A 14,746-nucleotide genomic window follows, 5' to 3' on the forward strand; every position below is an offset into this window, starting at 1 on the left:
GGGCTGGGCTGCTCCCACCCGGGCTAAACTGAGCCAGGCGCCAATCAGCTGGGCTATCTCTGCAGTGAAGCACTATCTGGGGTCTGTTGTATTTGCCTGCACCGCCCTGGGTTTGTACTGGAGAAGGCCGATCGAAGAAGTTTGTCTGGTGCTTGGAAGAAGAGGAGGGGAGGTTTGGAATGGTCCCTAGTTCTTGTGGCAGGTAGTTCCACCGGCTGGGACAAGGAGGCTCTGTCTGGGGCCTGAGCAGCAGGAATGTTGACTATAGGCCCCGTCCCGGAGCTTAAGGCTGGGCCCAGGCCAGCAAGAAGCTTGACGAGAAAGACCGAGCCCTTGAACTTGACTCTCTATCCAACAGGAGCTGGTGCTGAGAGCAGCAGGCAGGGTGATGGGTTTGCGGGAGGCGTGCTGCAGACTACTGTATGAGCTGGAGTTTCCCACACACTGAAGGCTTCAGCCAGGTCTATCACATGGCTGTAGTTCAGTGACGAAGGCCTGAGTCACTGAGGCCAGGTCTTTGTCCAGCAGGATGGGATGGAGTCCCCTAGCCAGCCGGCTGCACGCTCCTCAGCGGGCTTCCCTCAGTCCTCCAGCGTCACCTCTGTCTTGCTCAGGTTCAGTGTCTCTTCAGCTGTTCTTCAGCCACGTGCTGACCTCGTCCCGTCCCTGGGCCACATGGGGGTGGGCGGTGCATGGTGATGGATAGGCAACATCTGCTTATTGGTGGTACTTAAGTCCATGTTGTCTGACCTCGTGCCCGCATGGAGATGTTGACTGGGACCAGCGGAAGAATGGATTTCTGTGGGACTCCACCAGGGAGGGGTCCAGTGGCCGAGGGGCGGTTCCCCATCACTGCTCATCGGGCGCATCCCTCCAGGGAAGACTTAAACTATTTCAGTGCATTCCCTGGACCCCATGTCATGAGGCAATGATCCCCGCGCTGTGACCCACCGCACCACGAGACGGGATGCCGGAGTAGATGGGCCATTGGTCAGATCTGGTTGGGGCAGGGACCATCCTTTTGTTCTGTGTTCATGGGCAGTGCCTAGCACCATGGGGTCTCGATCCATGAGTGGGACTCCTAGGCAATACCATAATGTACCTAATACATAATAATAATATGGCAGTGGGTCGCACACCAGGCTAGTTAGACCGTTGCTCTGATTCAGTGCAGCAGGGGACGAGAACCAGATTAGATTTCTAGGAACACAGGGATTGCTGGACAGGATCGGACCCGAGGTCCTTGCAGCCCAGGATCTTTTCTCTGACAGTGGTCAGTGCCAGATGGTTCAGAGGAAAGGGAGGAGGTTTGGGAATGGTCCCTAGTTCTTGTGGCAGGTAGTTCCACCAGCTGGGACAAGGAGGTTCTGTCTCCTGCACAGACCAGGTTTACCCTGCAGTAGCAAATAGGGAATAATCTGCCCCTCACATTAGGTCTCCTGGTCTCAGAGATCATCTCAAACCCTGAAGTTTAATCTCCTTTCACAATGTGGCCACCAATAATTATTACAATTCTGGATATTATGTGTATTACGGTAGCAGCCAGAGGCCCCAACCTAGATTGGGGTCCCCCATTGTGCTGGATGCTGCACAGACCCTGATTGAAATCAAGGCCCCCATTATGCCAGGCGCTGCACAGACCCCGACCAAGATCAGGACCCCGTTGTGCCGGGCGCTGCACAAACCCCGACCAAGATCAGGGCCCCATTGTGCCAGGTGCTGCACAGACCCCGACTGAGATCAGGGCCCCGATGTGCCGGTTGCTGCAAAGGCCCCAGCTCTATTTAGGTGCCAAAATCCCATTGACTTTCAATGACACTTAGGCTCCTGGGACCCCAATTTACTTCTGAAAATGGGACTTTAGGCACCTAAGTCATGTAGGCGCTTTTGAAAATCGCACCACAACAAGTTGGGAGCAGCGTGGAAAGCAGCTCTGGGGAGAAGCAGCGAGAGCGAGCGGCTCCTGCAAGCGGAACTGAGGAAGGAACTTGAGTGCAAACCCAGCAGAATGAAGAGTTTCAGCGAAACAAACAGCTTTGCTCTCTCAGCATCTGCCCGAGTCACACACACGTGCAGGGAGGCTGGTACGTTTCATGTCTCCTGGGAAAGCTCTGATTGGCCGCCCCTTCACCCGTCTTCCCCTGCAACCAAGGGGCTAGAGACTCTCAACCAAGCCTGTGTTCACTCACCAAAGGAGCAGCTAGCACACCTAGGGTTGGATCCAAACGCCCTCTGAATATCGGTTCATGGACTGCACTGAAGTTCAAGTCCACCTCTAATTTCCACAGTGCATCATCCATCCCGTGAGACCTCAGAGCACTTTACAAACTAGACAAGGATCGCTTTGCCACCACTAAAATGCAGCCACCTCTGAGGTAGGACATGGCAGCTGATCAACGGCATATGGTGATGCTGAGCAGGCATTGCTCACCCTGCACTGAAATGCAGCTAACTCTGGTGTGGGACACAGCAACTGTCCAACGGGACACAGCAACACTGTGCAAGGGATCACTCTGCCAGTGTTGAAATGCAGCCACTTCTGGGGTAGGATGCAGCAGCTGCTTAACAGCTGAATTGCAATGCTACACATTGATTGCTCACCCAGCACTGAAATGCAGCTGCCTCTGAGGTGGGACGTGGCAGCTGATCAATGGTACACGGCAACACTGCGCAAGGGATCGCTCACCCAATACTGAAATGCAGCTATCTCTGGGGTGGGATGCAACAGCTGCTTAACAGCTGCACAGCTGAAACACGCAACAACTGCCTGGGACAGAAAGCGAAGGAGAATTAAAACAGCAAGGGGGATAATTTAGAGAGGCAGAATGGAATGACTGAGATTAGAAATCGGGTAGAGCACCAGAGTTCACACCCTTGAGCAAATTGCCCTGGGCTCTTTAGTGACCTAAATCCCACAGTGACAGGCGCCTCCGAAATATAGAAGTGGTGAGAGCCTCAGAACAGGTGAGAGCTAGCCAGCAGGGCGTTCCATGGCGGTGACACCAGGACTAAGTGACACCAGGGGCCAAGAGAGAACCATAGGGCTGGTGTGCGTCCAGCAGCCTCCGTAGAGAATCCTATTTACAGTCATCACAGCTGAGTCCTAGGTTGTTCCGACCACCAGGGACGCTCTGGATGGTCTCCCTAAGTGCAGCACCCTGGTGACGGTGCATTGGGGTCCGTCCTGGAGTCAGGTGGCAACCCGCCCCCAACAGCACTCTGGGTTTCCCATCCAAGGAGCAACAAGACCTGGCTAAACCACAGTATAACCCAGCACTGAGTGCACATTACGGATCTCCCTGAAGCCCCTATCCACGGGGAACACGAGCTTGTTACAGCCCCAGAGCGCAGGGCTCACCCACCCACCACTGAAATGCAACCACCTCTGGAGTGGGATGCAGCAGCTGCTTAACAGTGGCAGAGCCATAGCAGACAACAGTCCAGGACGGGAAGTGGGGGAGCGTTAAAACCGTCGGGGGAGGGGGATTTTGAGAGGCAGCTAGGGAAGCCTGGTTCTTCAGTTCAAGCCGCTGTGGCTTTGAGCTCTGGGGCATTCAGTTCAATGACCGTGACCGGTGTGTCAGCCAAGATAATTCGGTTGGCAGCTTCCTTAAAGCTCCTCTTCTTGGGAGAGCCTGCCTGGGGCATTCTGGCTCCATTGTTCAGTCTGTGGTCACCCTAGGAACAGTCCCGTAACACGGCAACCTCACCGGGGATTTGACTATCTAAACACCACAGGAGCTGTTTACAGCATTTTCCCCAATCAATGGGGATGTTGTTTTTAAACACCGGGACAAGTTTACATCTTGTTGGGGCCAGTTCCTAGAGGCAGTAGAGTCTAGTGGGCAGAGCACTAGACTGGGACTCAACAGACCTGCATTCTAGTCTCAGATCTGCAGCTGGGTGACCACGGGCAGCTCTGTGCTTCAGTTTCCCCACCTGTAAAATAGGGATGTTGGTGCTTAACCTCCTTTGAGATCTACCAATGAAAAGGGAGAGGTAGGGATGATTATAATTCAGGACCCAAGTCCTATTGGGCGATAGGCAGGGAATATACGGTCTGCCAAACTCTTATCGACCAGCACTCCCTTGAGCCCAGTGCCAGCTAGTTCCACAGTCTCATAGAGTTTAAGGTTAGACGGGACCATTAGACCATCTAATCTGCTCTCCTGTGGAGTACAGGCCACTATATCCCACCCAGACACCCCTATACTGAGCCCAGTGACTCTACTTAGACCAAAGCACTTCAGCCCTCAAGAGACCAAATTGCTTTGTACCACACACAGAGACCTGGAGAAACTGAGGCCCCTGTGATGGCAGAGCAGGTGAGACATGCCCCGGTGATCCGCCAGAAAGGCATAAAACCACCAACATCCCTGCCAATTTGACCCAGGGGAAAATTCCTGTTCCGCTAAGTTGCTTCAGAAGCGAGGGGAGCCCATATGCTGCATCTAATGATGTGACCACAAAGCACTCCCTATCCACAAGTCTCAAAGAGTTTTATTCTCATCCCCAGAGGGGGGAAACTGAGGCACAGAGCGAGACCGGTCACCCAAGCGTGTTGGTGGAACCCAGGCGTCCTGACTCCCAATCTGGTATCCTGTCCACTAGAGCCAGGGAGCGGGTAGTTCTCGCTGACCCTGGTCAGCGGTCAGCCCTGAAACCTGGAGATGGCACTGCAGCATAACGCCTTTCCAAAGAAGTTCCCCGTCGTCATCTGCCATTTGTGCAAATAGGGAAACGGAGGGCCAGGAGGGGAAGCAGCTTCACAGGCAGAAGCAGTGGCAGGCTCGGAAATGGAACATAAAAGTCCCATCCGCCCCTCCCCTTGCGCCACTCACCCGCACTTCCCTCCCGGTGCTGGGAATAGAGAGAACTCAGGAGAGCTCCCAGCCAGCCTGCTCCGACCCTGCTTCCCTCCCAGAACCCAGGAGTCCTGATACCCAGTCCTGCTTGTCTGATCACTTCCTCCCAGAGCTGGGACTAGCACCCAGGAGTCCTGAGTCCTAACACCATATAGAACCCAGTTAGTAAACACCGCAACTGGGACTCAGCAGCACACAATCATGCCAGGGTTGGCCACACACACTCTCCTGCTCTGACTGGTTTCTGGCAGCTTCTCAAACACAGAACACAGTGAGCGTCACTCGAGGACTCACAGATCATTTAAAGGGAGACTCCCCTATTCCCATGCACGACAAAAGGCCTTTCTTGCCAAGCAGGATTCCAAGATGATTGTCACCCTAGATATGGCGCGCGCCCGCCCGGAGGAAGACCTTAGTTAACAAAGACAAGGGCTCACCTAACACAACCCCCCACATTTCCTTTTGATCTGGTGTAAATCTGGAGTAAGTGCCTTGACATGCTGGATTTACACCGGGGTAAGTCAGAGCCTGCCCTAGCCTCCCTTTTTCCTCGAGTCTCTGAGGAGTAAGAGACTGAGAGCGATTTGTTTCTTTTGTCTCTCTGCGCAATCACATGGGAATGATTGAGACACCCGAGGACCCATTTCCAGACAGTCACTGTCTTACCACTAAGAGAAACGCTGGCCCATTCTGCCCTGCTATCCTGAACCCAGACCACCGCCAGTACCGATCAGTGCCCCCTCACCCCAGAGCATGTGTCAGGGGTGGAAACCAAGCCCAACTTTTGCCTTATCTCAATACACCCAATTCCGGATTTTCCATCCCTTCTGACCCTCCTTCGAGCCTAGATCAGATTTCATGGAGGCTTAATTCACCTCCTGGCCATGATTTCCAGATCTCACACGTTTGGGCCTGGTTATTTAAAAGTAACGCCAGCCTAGCTGCATCAGTTAGGGATGTGGGTTTTTACCGCCCTAGCTAAGCTCTAGTTTGTAGGGACGCGGCTATACCAGGAGAAGAGGGCCAGAGAACCAAAATCAGCAATTCCAGCGAAAGCCCTCCGAGGACAGGTCTACATTAAAAACGTTGCCAGTGTAATAATGTTGCTTAGGGACGTGACATCCCCTTACCAGCAAAAACTCTGCTAGAACTGCAGTTATCGTGGCCTAGACGTGTGTATGCCGGTATCATTTATTTTGTTGTACGATGGAAGCACTCGTTTGCCACAAGCTGCGTCTCTAATAACTATCCGTTAGTCTTTAAGGTGCCACCGGGCTCCTCGTTGTCTTTATACTAGGAGGGTTTGCCGGTGCAGCTATTCCAATATAAACCAGGCCTTAGTGTCCACACTAGGAGGGCATGGCTGGTATAGCTATGCTGGGAAAACTTAAGTGTAGACGTAACTTGAAGGTCCATTTCGTAGAATATCAGGGTTGGAAGGGATCTCAGGAGGTCATCTAGTCCAACCCCCTGCTCAAAGCAGGACCAATCCCCAATTTTTGCCTCAGATCCCTAAAGGGCCCCCTCAAGGATTGAACTCACAACCCTGGATTTTGCAGGCCAAAGCTCAAACGACTGAGCTCTCCCTCCCCCCATTTGTACTGGCATCTTTCGTAGCAGGACAATTGTTGTTGTAAAAGTTGGTCCAATATTCCCTCACCCACCTTGTTTCTCTAATAGCAGGACCATGACAGAGCTGGGAAAGGAACCCAGGAACCTTGACTTCCAGCCTCCCCTGATCTAACTACTAGACCCCACTCCCTTCCCAGAGCCATGGATGGAACCCAGGAGTCCTGACTCTCATTCGCCCCTGCTCTCACCCACTTGACCCTACACCCCTCCCAGAGCTGGGAACAGGGCTCCCCAGTCCTGTCGTAAATTCCTCTCCACCTACATGCATGCTGCACGCACTCACCCGGATGGTGGTTAATGCAGCTCTAAACCTCAAATTTACTTTGAGAAATGGTCTTATTAAAGCACAAGTCTGAGCGTCAGGACTCCTGGGTCCTGTCTCCAGTTCTAGGAGGGGAGCAGGATTTAGGGGTTAGAATGGGGCGGGGGTGGGGTTGGGAGGGTGCGAATCAGGACTCCTGGGTCCTGTTTCCAGTGCTGGGAAAGTAATGAGGTCTAGTGGACTGAACCAGGAGGGCTGGGAGTCCGGACACCTGGGTTCTATTCCTTGCTACCATTGGCGTGTTATGAAAGGCTCCGATTCTGCCCACTTTGAGTCTTACACCAACCCCCAAAACTGAGGGCCTACTGAGGGCCCAAAACTGAGGGCTCACTGAGCCTGCCACTCTCCAATTCCAGGCACAGCTGGGTATCCGTTCCCCAGTCCCCTCCTATGACTGTCGGTCCTCTACAGAGCCAGGGCCTGCTCGCGTCTCCCGCCAAGGCTTTGCAGCTAGGACTCCAACCCCGCTCAACAGGGCTTGCCAGCCCCCACCCCACCATCATTCACCCTCCTGCCTGTGCCCTGACCCAGGGGAGCTGCCCCAGTGCCCTGGCCCTGCTCCAGGGCCTGCATTCCCATGTGCCAGGGCATCAGGGCCTGGTTCACCCCAGGGCCCATCTCAGCCCCCACCCCCACCCAGCCATCCCTGCTGTTAACCCCTTAGCTGCTGAAGGGTTCGTTGCTGGTGTCTGCTTCCCCCCACTGGATCCCATTTCCTCCCCATCCCCAAAGACAGCAATGCCTGCAAGCACCCTCCTCCCACACCACCCACCTTCCTGTTAACCCCTTAGCTGCCAGGTGAGGAAGCATGTAAGACTCCCCAGTTCCGTGTTAACCTCTTAGCTGTCAACTGGGGCCCATAACCACCCACCACCCTGCTGTTAACCATTTAGCTGCCAGCTGTCCCAGCAACTCCCCACCCCCAGACACACACACTACTGTTAACCCCTTGCTTGACAAACGGGTCTCATAACCCCACTGCATCTCTCTCTCAAACACACACACAGTGTTAATCCCTTAGCTATCAGCTGGACTCCATGAACTCCCCCTCCTCTTGGATGTTAACCCTTTAACGGTCAACTGGGTCTCAATCCCTCCACCCCTTTTGGGGGGGGTGGATATTAACCCCTTAGCTGCCAGTGAGCCCCCATAAGCCTTGCCTCCCCCTTTGACATTTACCCCTTAGTTACCAGCTTGATGCCATTAACTCCCCCACCCCATGGACATTAACCGCTTCACGGCCAGCTGGATCCCATAAGCCTCCGGCTCAGCTCCCAGATTAACACCTTAGCTGCCAGGCCCCATTCCTCCCCCGGTTCTCCCGCTCACCCACCTGGGACATCTGGGGCCGCAAGTTGATCTCCCGCAGGTTGACGGCATGGGGCATTAGGTTGTTGAGAAGCTGGCAGAGTAGGACGCCGTCGCGCAGGGCCTGAGCCAGTTCGCACACCTGGGAGCTGGGCCAGGTCACTCGGTGGTTGGGGGGCAGCACCCGGCACTGGATCAGCCAGTTGGCACACTGCTTCCACAGCTCCATCTCTCTGACGGAGCGTCCTTGCTGGCTGGCTGCTGACGGCTTCGGCTGCCTCCGCCTCCTCCTCGTGTCTGGGAAACCGATGCCTGAGAGCGACAGCTTCCTCTTTTGCAACTGACAACACCAAACCACAGAGCAAGGGAGCCCATGTGGGGGCTGGGGTGGAGCAGGCCTGGGAGCTTCCCCCTCCCGCACCCCAGGGAGGAGCTACAAGGGAAGGGTGCCCCTCTCCTCCAGAGGCATCAGAGAGAGCTTCTCTGGTGAGCAGGATAAGTGCTGGCAGAGGAGGCAGGCCCCTTTTAAAAGCACCTACTGGGAAAAAAAAGTCACAGTTCGTTCCTGTGTGCACACAGCTTGGGGAGCCGGGGCTAGTCGCTCTGCTCTGCTCCCAAAGACTTTGGTCCCCTGAGCTAAAGGAAAAGCTCCTCTGCTTGCGGCAGTAGTAGACACCTTATCTTCTCTGTAGAACCGGGCAGTATGCTCTTGCTGTCTCTTTCACACACATGCACCATGTGGCAGGCAGGTCAGTATGATCCCTGTTTCACAGGTGGGGAAACCGAGGCACAGAGCAAGGGAGCGATTTCCCAAAGATCAGCTAGGAAGTCGCCAGCAGACTTAATAGAAGTGACTCCCTGTTTCTGTCATAAGAAGGGTGGGTGGCTGTTCTTTATGGCATGTTTGCCCCTCGTAAGGCAAATCAGTTCCCATCAAGCACAGCCAGAGGGGGTGACAAGAAGCAGAGACGCAGCCAGCAATCTGAGCAGTGGAAGCAACAGGTGGGTTTGCTTCCACGGGAGATCGTGGGAGGGGGCAGGCTGAGGAGCTGGTATCTACAGTGAGATGCCCTGGGTGGGTCAGCTTCTGCACTGAGCCTAGAGCAGTCTCCATCCACTAACCTCCCCGTCCCCACTGCAAATTCATAGCAGTGCTTCCAACCCTATCTCCTCCTCCCCCCACCTTCTCCATTTAAATCCCTGCGGGGCGGCCACCTGTTTGCCCAAAGTGACCACTAGGGGTCACTCTTCGCCACATTTTGCAGGGGAGGGGGCAGGGCTTGCAGACAGATTTGTGAGTGGATGGTAGGGGGTGGTTGGGCTCGGACCTGAGTCTGAGCTCTGGATTTACAACGCAGTGTAAACGGCACATTGGGGTGCCTGGCCCTTCACACCCACACAGCTGGGATCTAACCCTTTACCTGGGCTAAAGGGCTGTATCCAGATTGTATCCTCAGGGTGGGGAGCGGAGTATGGAGAGAGAGAGACAATATCTATTTATCCCCACGGTCACCTATTCATCTATCCCCATTAACAACCCAATGCCCCTCTGCCATGTACATTGGGCAAACTGGACAGTCTCTACGTAAAAGAATAAATGGACACAAATCAGACGTCAAGAATTATAACATTCAAAAACCAGTCAGAGAACACTTCAATCTCTCTGGTCACTCGATTTCTGATCTCAGAGTGAGTATCCTTCAACAAAAAACCTTCGAAAACACACTCCAACGAGAGACTGCGGAATTGGAATTAAGTTGCAAATTAGATACAATTAACTTAGGCTTGAATAGAGACTGGAAGTGGTTGAGTCATTATACTAAGTGAAAATATTTCCCCTTGTTTATTCCCTCCCCCCTCCCTCCCCCCCCCCCCCCCCCGGTTCCTCTGATGTTCTTGTTAACTCCTAGAAATGGCCCACCTTGATTATCACTTCAAAAGGTTTTCTCTCCCCCCACCCCACTCTCCGGCTGGTAATAGCTCATCTTAAGTGATCACTCTCCTTACAATGTATATTTTTTCAAGGTCTGCGTGTATATAAAATCTCCTCACTGTACTTTCCACTTTATGAATCCGATGAAGTGAGCTATAGCTCACGAAAGCGTATGCTCAAATAAATTGGTTAGTCTCTAAGGTGCCACAAGTCCTCCTGTTCTTTTTGCGGATACAGACTAACACGGCTGCTACTCTGAAACCCAGACTCTGTCTGTCAAAAGCAGTGGATCTCAACCCGAGGTATGCATACCCCTGGGAGTACACAGGGGTCTTCCGGGGGGTCCATCAACTCATCTGGATATTTGCCTAGTTTTACAACAGGCTACATAAAAGCCCTAGCGAAGTCAGTACACACTACAATTTCATACAGTGATTGGTTTAAACTGCTCTATGCACTATCCACTGAAATGTAAGTACAATACTTAAAATCCAATTGATTTATTGGATAATTGTACGGTAAAAATGAGAAAGTCAGCCATTTGTCAGTTTTGTAATACTGTGCTGGGACACTTTTGTATTTTTATGCCTGACTTTGTAAGCAAGTGCTTTTTAAGTGTCGTGAACCTTGGGGTACACAAGACAAATCAGACTCCTGGAAGGGGTACAGTAGCCTGGAAAGGTTGAGAGCCACTGATCTATGTAGCAATAGTTGTCAAGCTGTGGTCCTTGGATTCCTGTGGATCCACAGACTGTGTGTAAGATTTCCAAAGGGGACCAGACCTCCTTTTGAAAATTTTAGGGGTCCACAAATGAAAAAAGGTTGAAAGCCGCTGATCTATAGCCAGGAGAACTGTTTGGAAATGGATGCTGTGTTTCATAATTTTTTTTAAAGCTCATTTTCCAAATTTTCAAAAATCCACAAAAAATTTTGACCCCCCAAAACCCAAAAATGTTTTAGTTTTTTAGTTGTGAGGGCAGGAATGGTCTCTTGCTATGTGTCTGTGCAGACCTGGCACAACGGGGGCCCTGATCTCCGTCAGGGTCTGTGCAGCATCTGTGTTTGGCTAAAGCATGTTTTCTGGAAAAGCATCCACTCTGGATCCGAAGACATCAGAGATGGAGAAGCTGCCCCTTCCCTTGGTAGTCTGTTCCAATGGCTATTCACCCTCACTGTCAAAAATACCTGCCCTAGTTTCTAACTGGAACGTGTCCAGCCTTCCTGTCCAGCCGTCAGCTTCTGTGCTGCCTGTGGGAGTACTTACCCAGCCTGATCAAGTCACCACATTTGTGGTCGTGGGTTTGGAGCTGAGTTAAACCAACCTCAATGCCAGGTCATTTCCTGCCCAGTCACCCAGCTCAGAGTTCCCCATCAGAGCACCTGCAAGGAAGGTAGGTTTCTGAGTCACCACAGCAGCAGTAGAGACCCCCAGTGCCAAAGCTCCAGTTCAAAATCCGTGAAACTCCTCATCGCTCACATCTGCCATGCTGAACCTGATAACAAGCTAGGCACGCTGCAACCACTGCTCCTGTTTGGCCAAGGATCGGGCCCATCCAATTCTTCCTGTAAAACCAACTTCCCTGGCCCCCCACCCCCACCATCTCATTTGTTTCACCCACCCTATTACCATATACCTCACCATACATGAGGCAGGAAAGGGATTTTATGTCAGTTTCACAGTTGGGGAAACCGAGGCACAGTCACACATACACTCTGTCTATAGAAAAAGGGGAGAGTGGAAGCAACTTTGCCAGGGCTGCAGACAAAGCCTGTGACAGAGCAAGGAATTGAACCTGGTCTGCCTTAAACCCCAGGCTAGTGCTCTAACCACTGGACCACTCTTCCCCTTTCTTTTCTGCTTTGTCTACTTGACTCAGAAGCCCCTCGGAGTGGACCTGACATTTTCTATGTTTGTCAGCACCTAGCACATCTGCAGCTCTCTGTGCTACTGTTTACTGTTTAAAAATTTAAACAACAACAACATACTCTGGCATGTGAGAGGCAGTGGGGTCTAGTGGCTAGGGCATGAGCTAAGTCATGCCCCTCTCTGTGCCTCAGTTTCCCCTCCCTTTGTCTGTTTGGAAGGGGAGCCCTTGGGGGTGGGGACTGTGTGTAAGTGCACCATTGAACTCCCTGGAGTTCAGCTGATTTACACCAGCTAGGGAGTTGGTCCCCAGGTCAAGGCTGGTGATTGCAGCCCCCGGGTGACCTAATAGTGACAGCATCATCCTTCCTGACGCAGAGATTACTCATGGCCCCGGACACGGTGCTGCTGAGATGAGAGTCAGCCAGCTTCTCTCAGCCTCAGCTCTGTTCCAGGCTGACACAGTCATGGTAACAGCGGGGAAAGCTGTCAGCAAGTACCCACCACCTGTCCAAGAAACTCGTTGGAAAAGTCAACCCACTCCTTCCAGCCCCAGCTGCCACCAGCCATCTGGCCCGTTGTTCCTGCTTCAATCCTTGCTGGGCTCCTACTTCCACAGTCTTTTATAAGGGAAAAGTCTTTTATAAGGCCGCGATCTAATCCCTCAAGCGAGGTCGGGCTGGATCCGACCTGGGATGGGGAACCTTGCACTAAAGAGAGTGGTGAGGGTGGTTCTGAAGGGGGCGCTCTCCGTTCCGAATCAGCGCTGGCCCCACTACCCCAGGGCAGCACTAGGGGGCGCTGTGCTGCAGGGAGCAGAGTGGGTGGGTGGCTGGCTCATTCAAGAGGGCTTTCCCCTCTGAATCAGTTCCGATCCCACTCCCATAGCCTGGTGGCAGGGGGCGCTGTGCTCCAGGGAGCGGGGTGACGACTCAGTAGGGGGTGCTCTCCCCTCTGAATCAGTTCCAATCCCAATCCCATAGCCTGGTGGCAGGGGGCGCTGTGCTCCAGGGAGCGGGGTGATGACTCAGTAGGGGGCGCTCTCCCCTCTGAAACAGTTCCAGTCCCAATCCCATAGCCTGGTGGCAGGGGGCGCTGTGCTCCAGGGAGCGGGGTGACGACTCAGTAGGGGGCGCTCTCCCCTCTGAATCAGTTCCAATCCCAATCCCAATCCCATAGCCTGGTGGCAGGGGGCGCTGTGCTCCAGGGAGCGGGGTGACGACTCAGTAGGGGGCGCTCTCCCCTCTGAATCAGTTCCAGTCCCAATCCCAATCCCATAGCCTGGTGGCAGGGGGCGCTGTGCTCCAGGGAGCGGGGTGATGACTCAGTAGGGGGCGCTCTCCCCTCTGAATCAGTTCCGATCCCAATCCCATATCCTGGTGGCAGGGGGCGCTGTGCTCCAGGGAGCGGGGTGATGACTCAGTAGGGGGCGCTCTCCCCTCTGAATCAGTTCCGATCCCAATCCCATATCCTGGTGGCAGGGGGCGCTGTGCTCCAGGGAGCGGGGTGACGACTCAGTAGGGGGTGCTCTCCCCTCTGAAACAGTTCCAGTCCCAATCCCATAGCCTGGTGGCAGGGGGCGCTGTGCTCCAGGGAGCGGGGTGACGACTCAGTAGGGGGCGCTCTCCCCTCTGAAACAGTTCCGATCCCAATCCCATAGCCTGGAGGCAGGGGGCGCTGTGCTCCAGGGAGCGGGGTGACGACTCAGTAGGGGGCGCTCTCCCCTCTGAATCAGTTCCGGTCCCAATCCCATAGCCTGGTGGCAGGGGGCGCTGTGCTCCAGGGAGCGGGGTGACGACTCAGTAGGGGGCGCTCTCCCCTCTGAATCAGTTCCGATCCCAATCCCATATCCTGGTGGCAGGGGGCGCTGTGCCGCAGAGGAGTGGTCACATCTACCGCACAAACAGCAACCCTCGCCGTGGCTCTGCTTACACCCTCACCCCCCATCACACCCACACCAGCTGCCCCTCCACAATCGGACTGACAATAACTCATAATCACGCAGGCTCCCAAACACACTTCTCACACCTTCAAGGCTACACAAACACACTAGCACCCAGGCACACTCAAAACACAGACTCACAAAGACAACCCAGCTGACACCCACAAGCCTACCCGAGGACGCGAACGTGCCATTACACCAATGTACACCCAGAGATCAGTCAGACTCGCAGACATACCAGCTCACACTCATACTCTTCAAACTCACACCCAAAACACACAACCAGACTCACCATCTCAGTCACAGAGACACACTCAAACTCACTCCCACTATCACATCCAAAACACAAAACCCAACTCACCATCACACAGATACATTCAATCTCACACTCACTAACACACCCAGAATACACAATCCAACTCAGCAACGCACAAACTCAGTCACATACACTCCAATCACACCCAAAACACACAACCAGACTCACTTTCTCACAGTCACAGAGATGCTCTCAAACTTACACCGACTATCACCCCCAGAATACACAACCTGACTCACCAACTCAGTCACACAGATACATTCAGACTCACACCCACTAACACACCCATAATACACCAGACTCAGCAACACAAACTCACAGTCCCAGAGATACACTCAAACTCACACCCAGAACACACAACCCAACTCACAGGGATACACTCAAACCCACACCCAGAACACACAACCAAACTCACAGTCACACAGATACATTCAGACTCACCCCCACTGTCACACCCAGAACACACAACCCAACTCACAGGGATACACTCAAACCCACACCCAGAACACACAACCAAACTCACAGTCACACAGATACATTCAGACTCACACCCACTAACACACC

At 53.5% G+C, this 14,746-nt stretch overlaps 1 protein-coding gene across 3 annotated transcripts in view; it reads right to left on the minus strand.

The window, feature by feature from the left end:
* Window positions 1-8,421, minus strand: part of VAV1 (vav guanine nucleotide exchange factor 1) — a 68,328-nt gene extending 59,907 nt beyond the window's left edge. For all 3 annotated transcript variants that reach the window (XM_077838717.1, XM_077838716.1, XM_077838715.1), the window contains exon 1: window positions 8,153-8,421. In XM_077838717.1, coding sequence (XP_077694843.1) covers window positions 8,153-8,356 — 204 coding nt within the window. In that variant the 5' untranslated portion in view covers window positions 8,357-8,421. The remainder of the gene's footprint in view (window positions 1-8,152) is intronic.
* Between the last annotated feature and the right edge of the window lie 6,325 nt (window positions 8,422-14,746).

This window comes from Eretmochelys imbricata, chromosome 20 (genome assembly GCF_965152235.1).
Source record: "Eretmochelys imbricata isolate rEreImb1 chromosome 20, rEreImb1.hap1, whole genome shotgun sequence".
Taxonomy (NCBI): domain Eukaryota; kingdom Metazoa; phylum Chordata; order Testudines; family Cheloniidae; genus Eretmochelys; species Eretmochelys imbricata.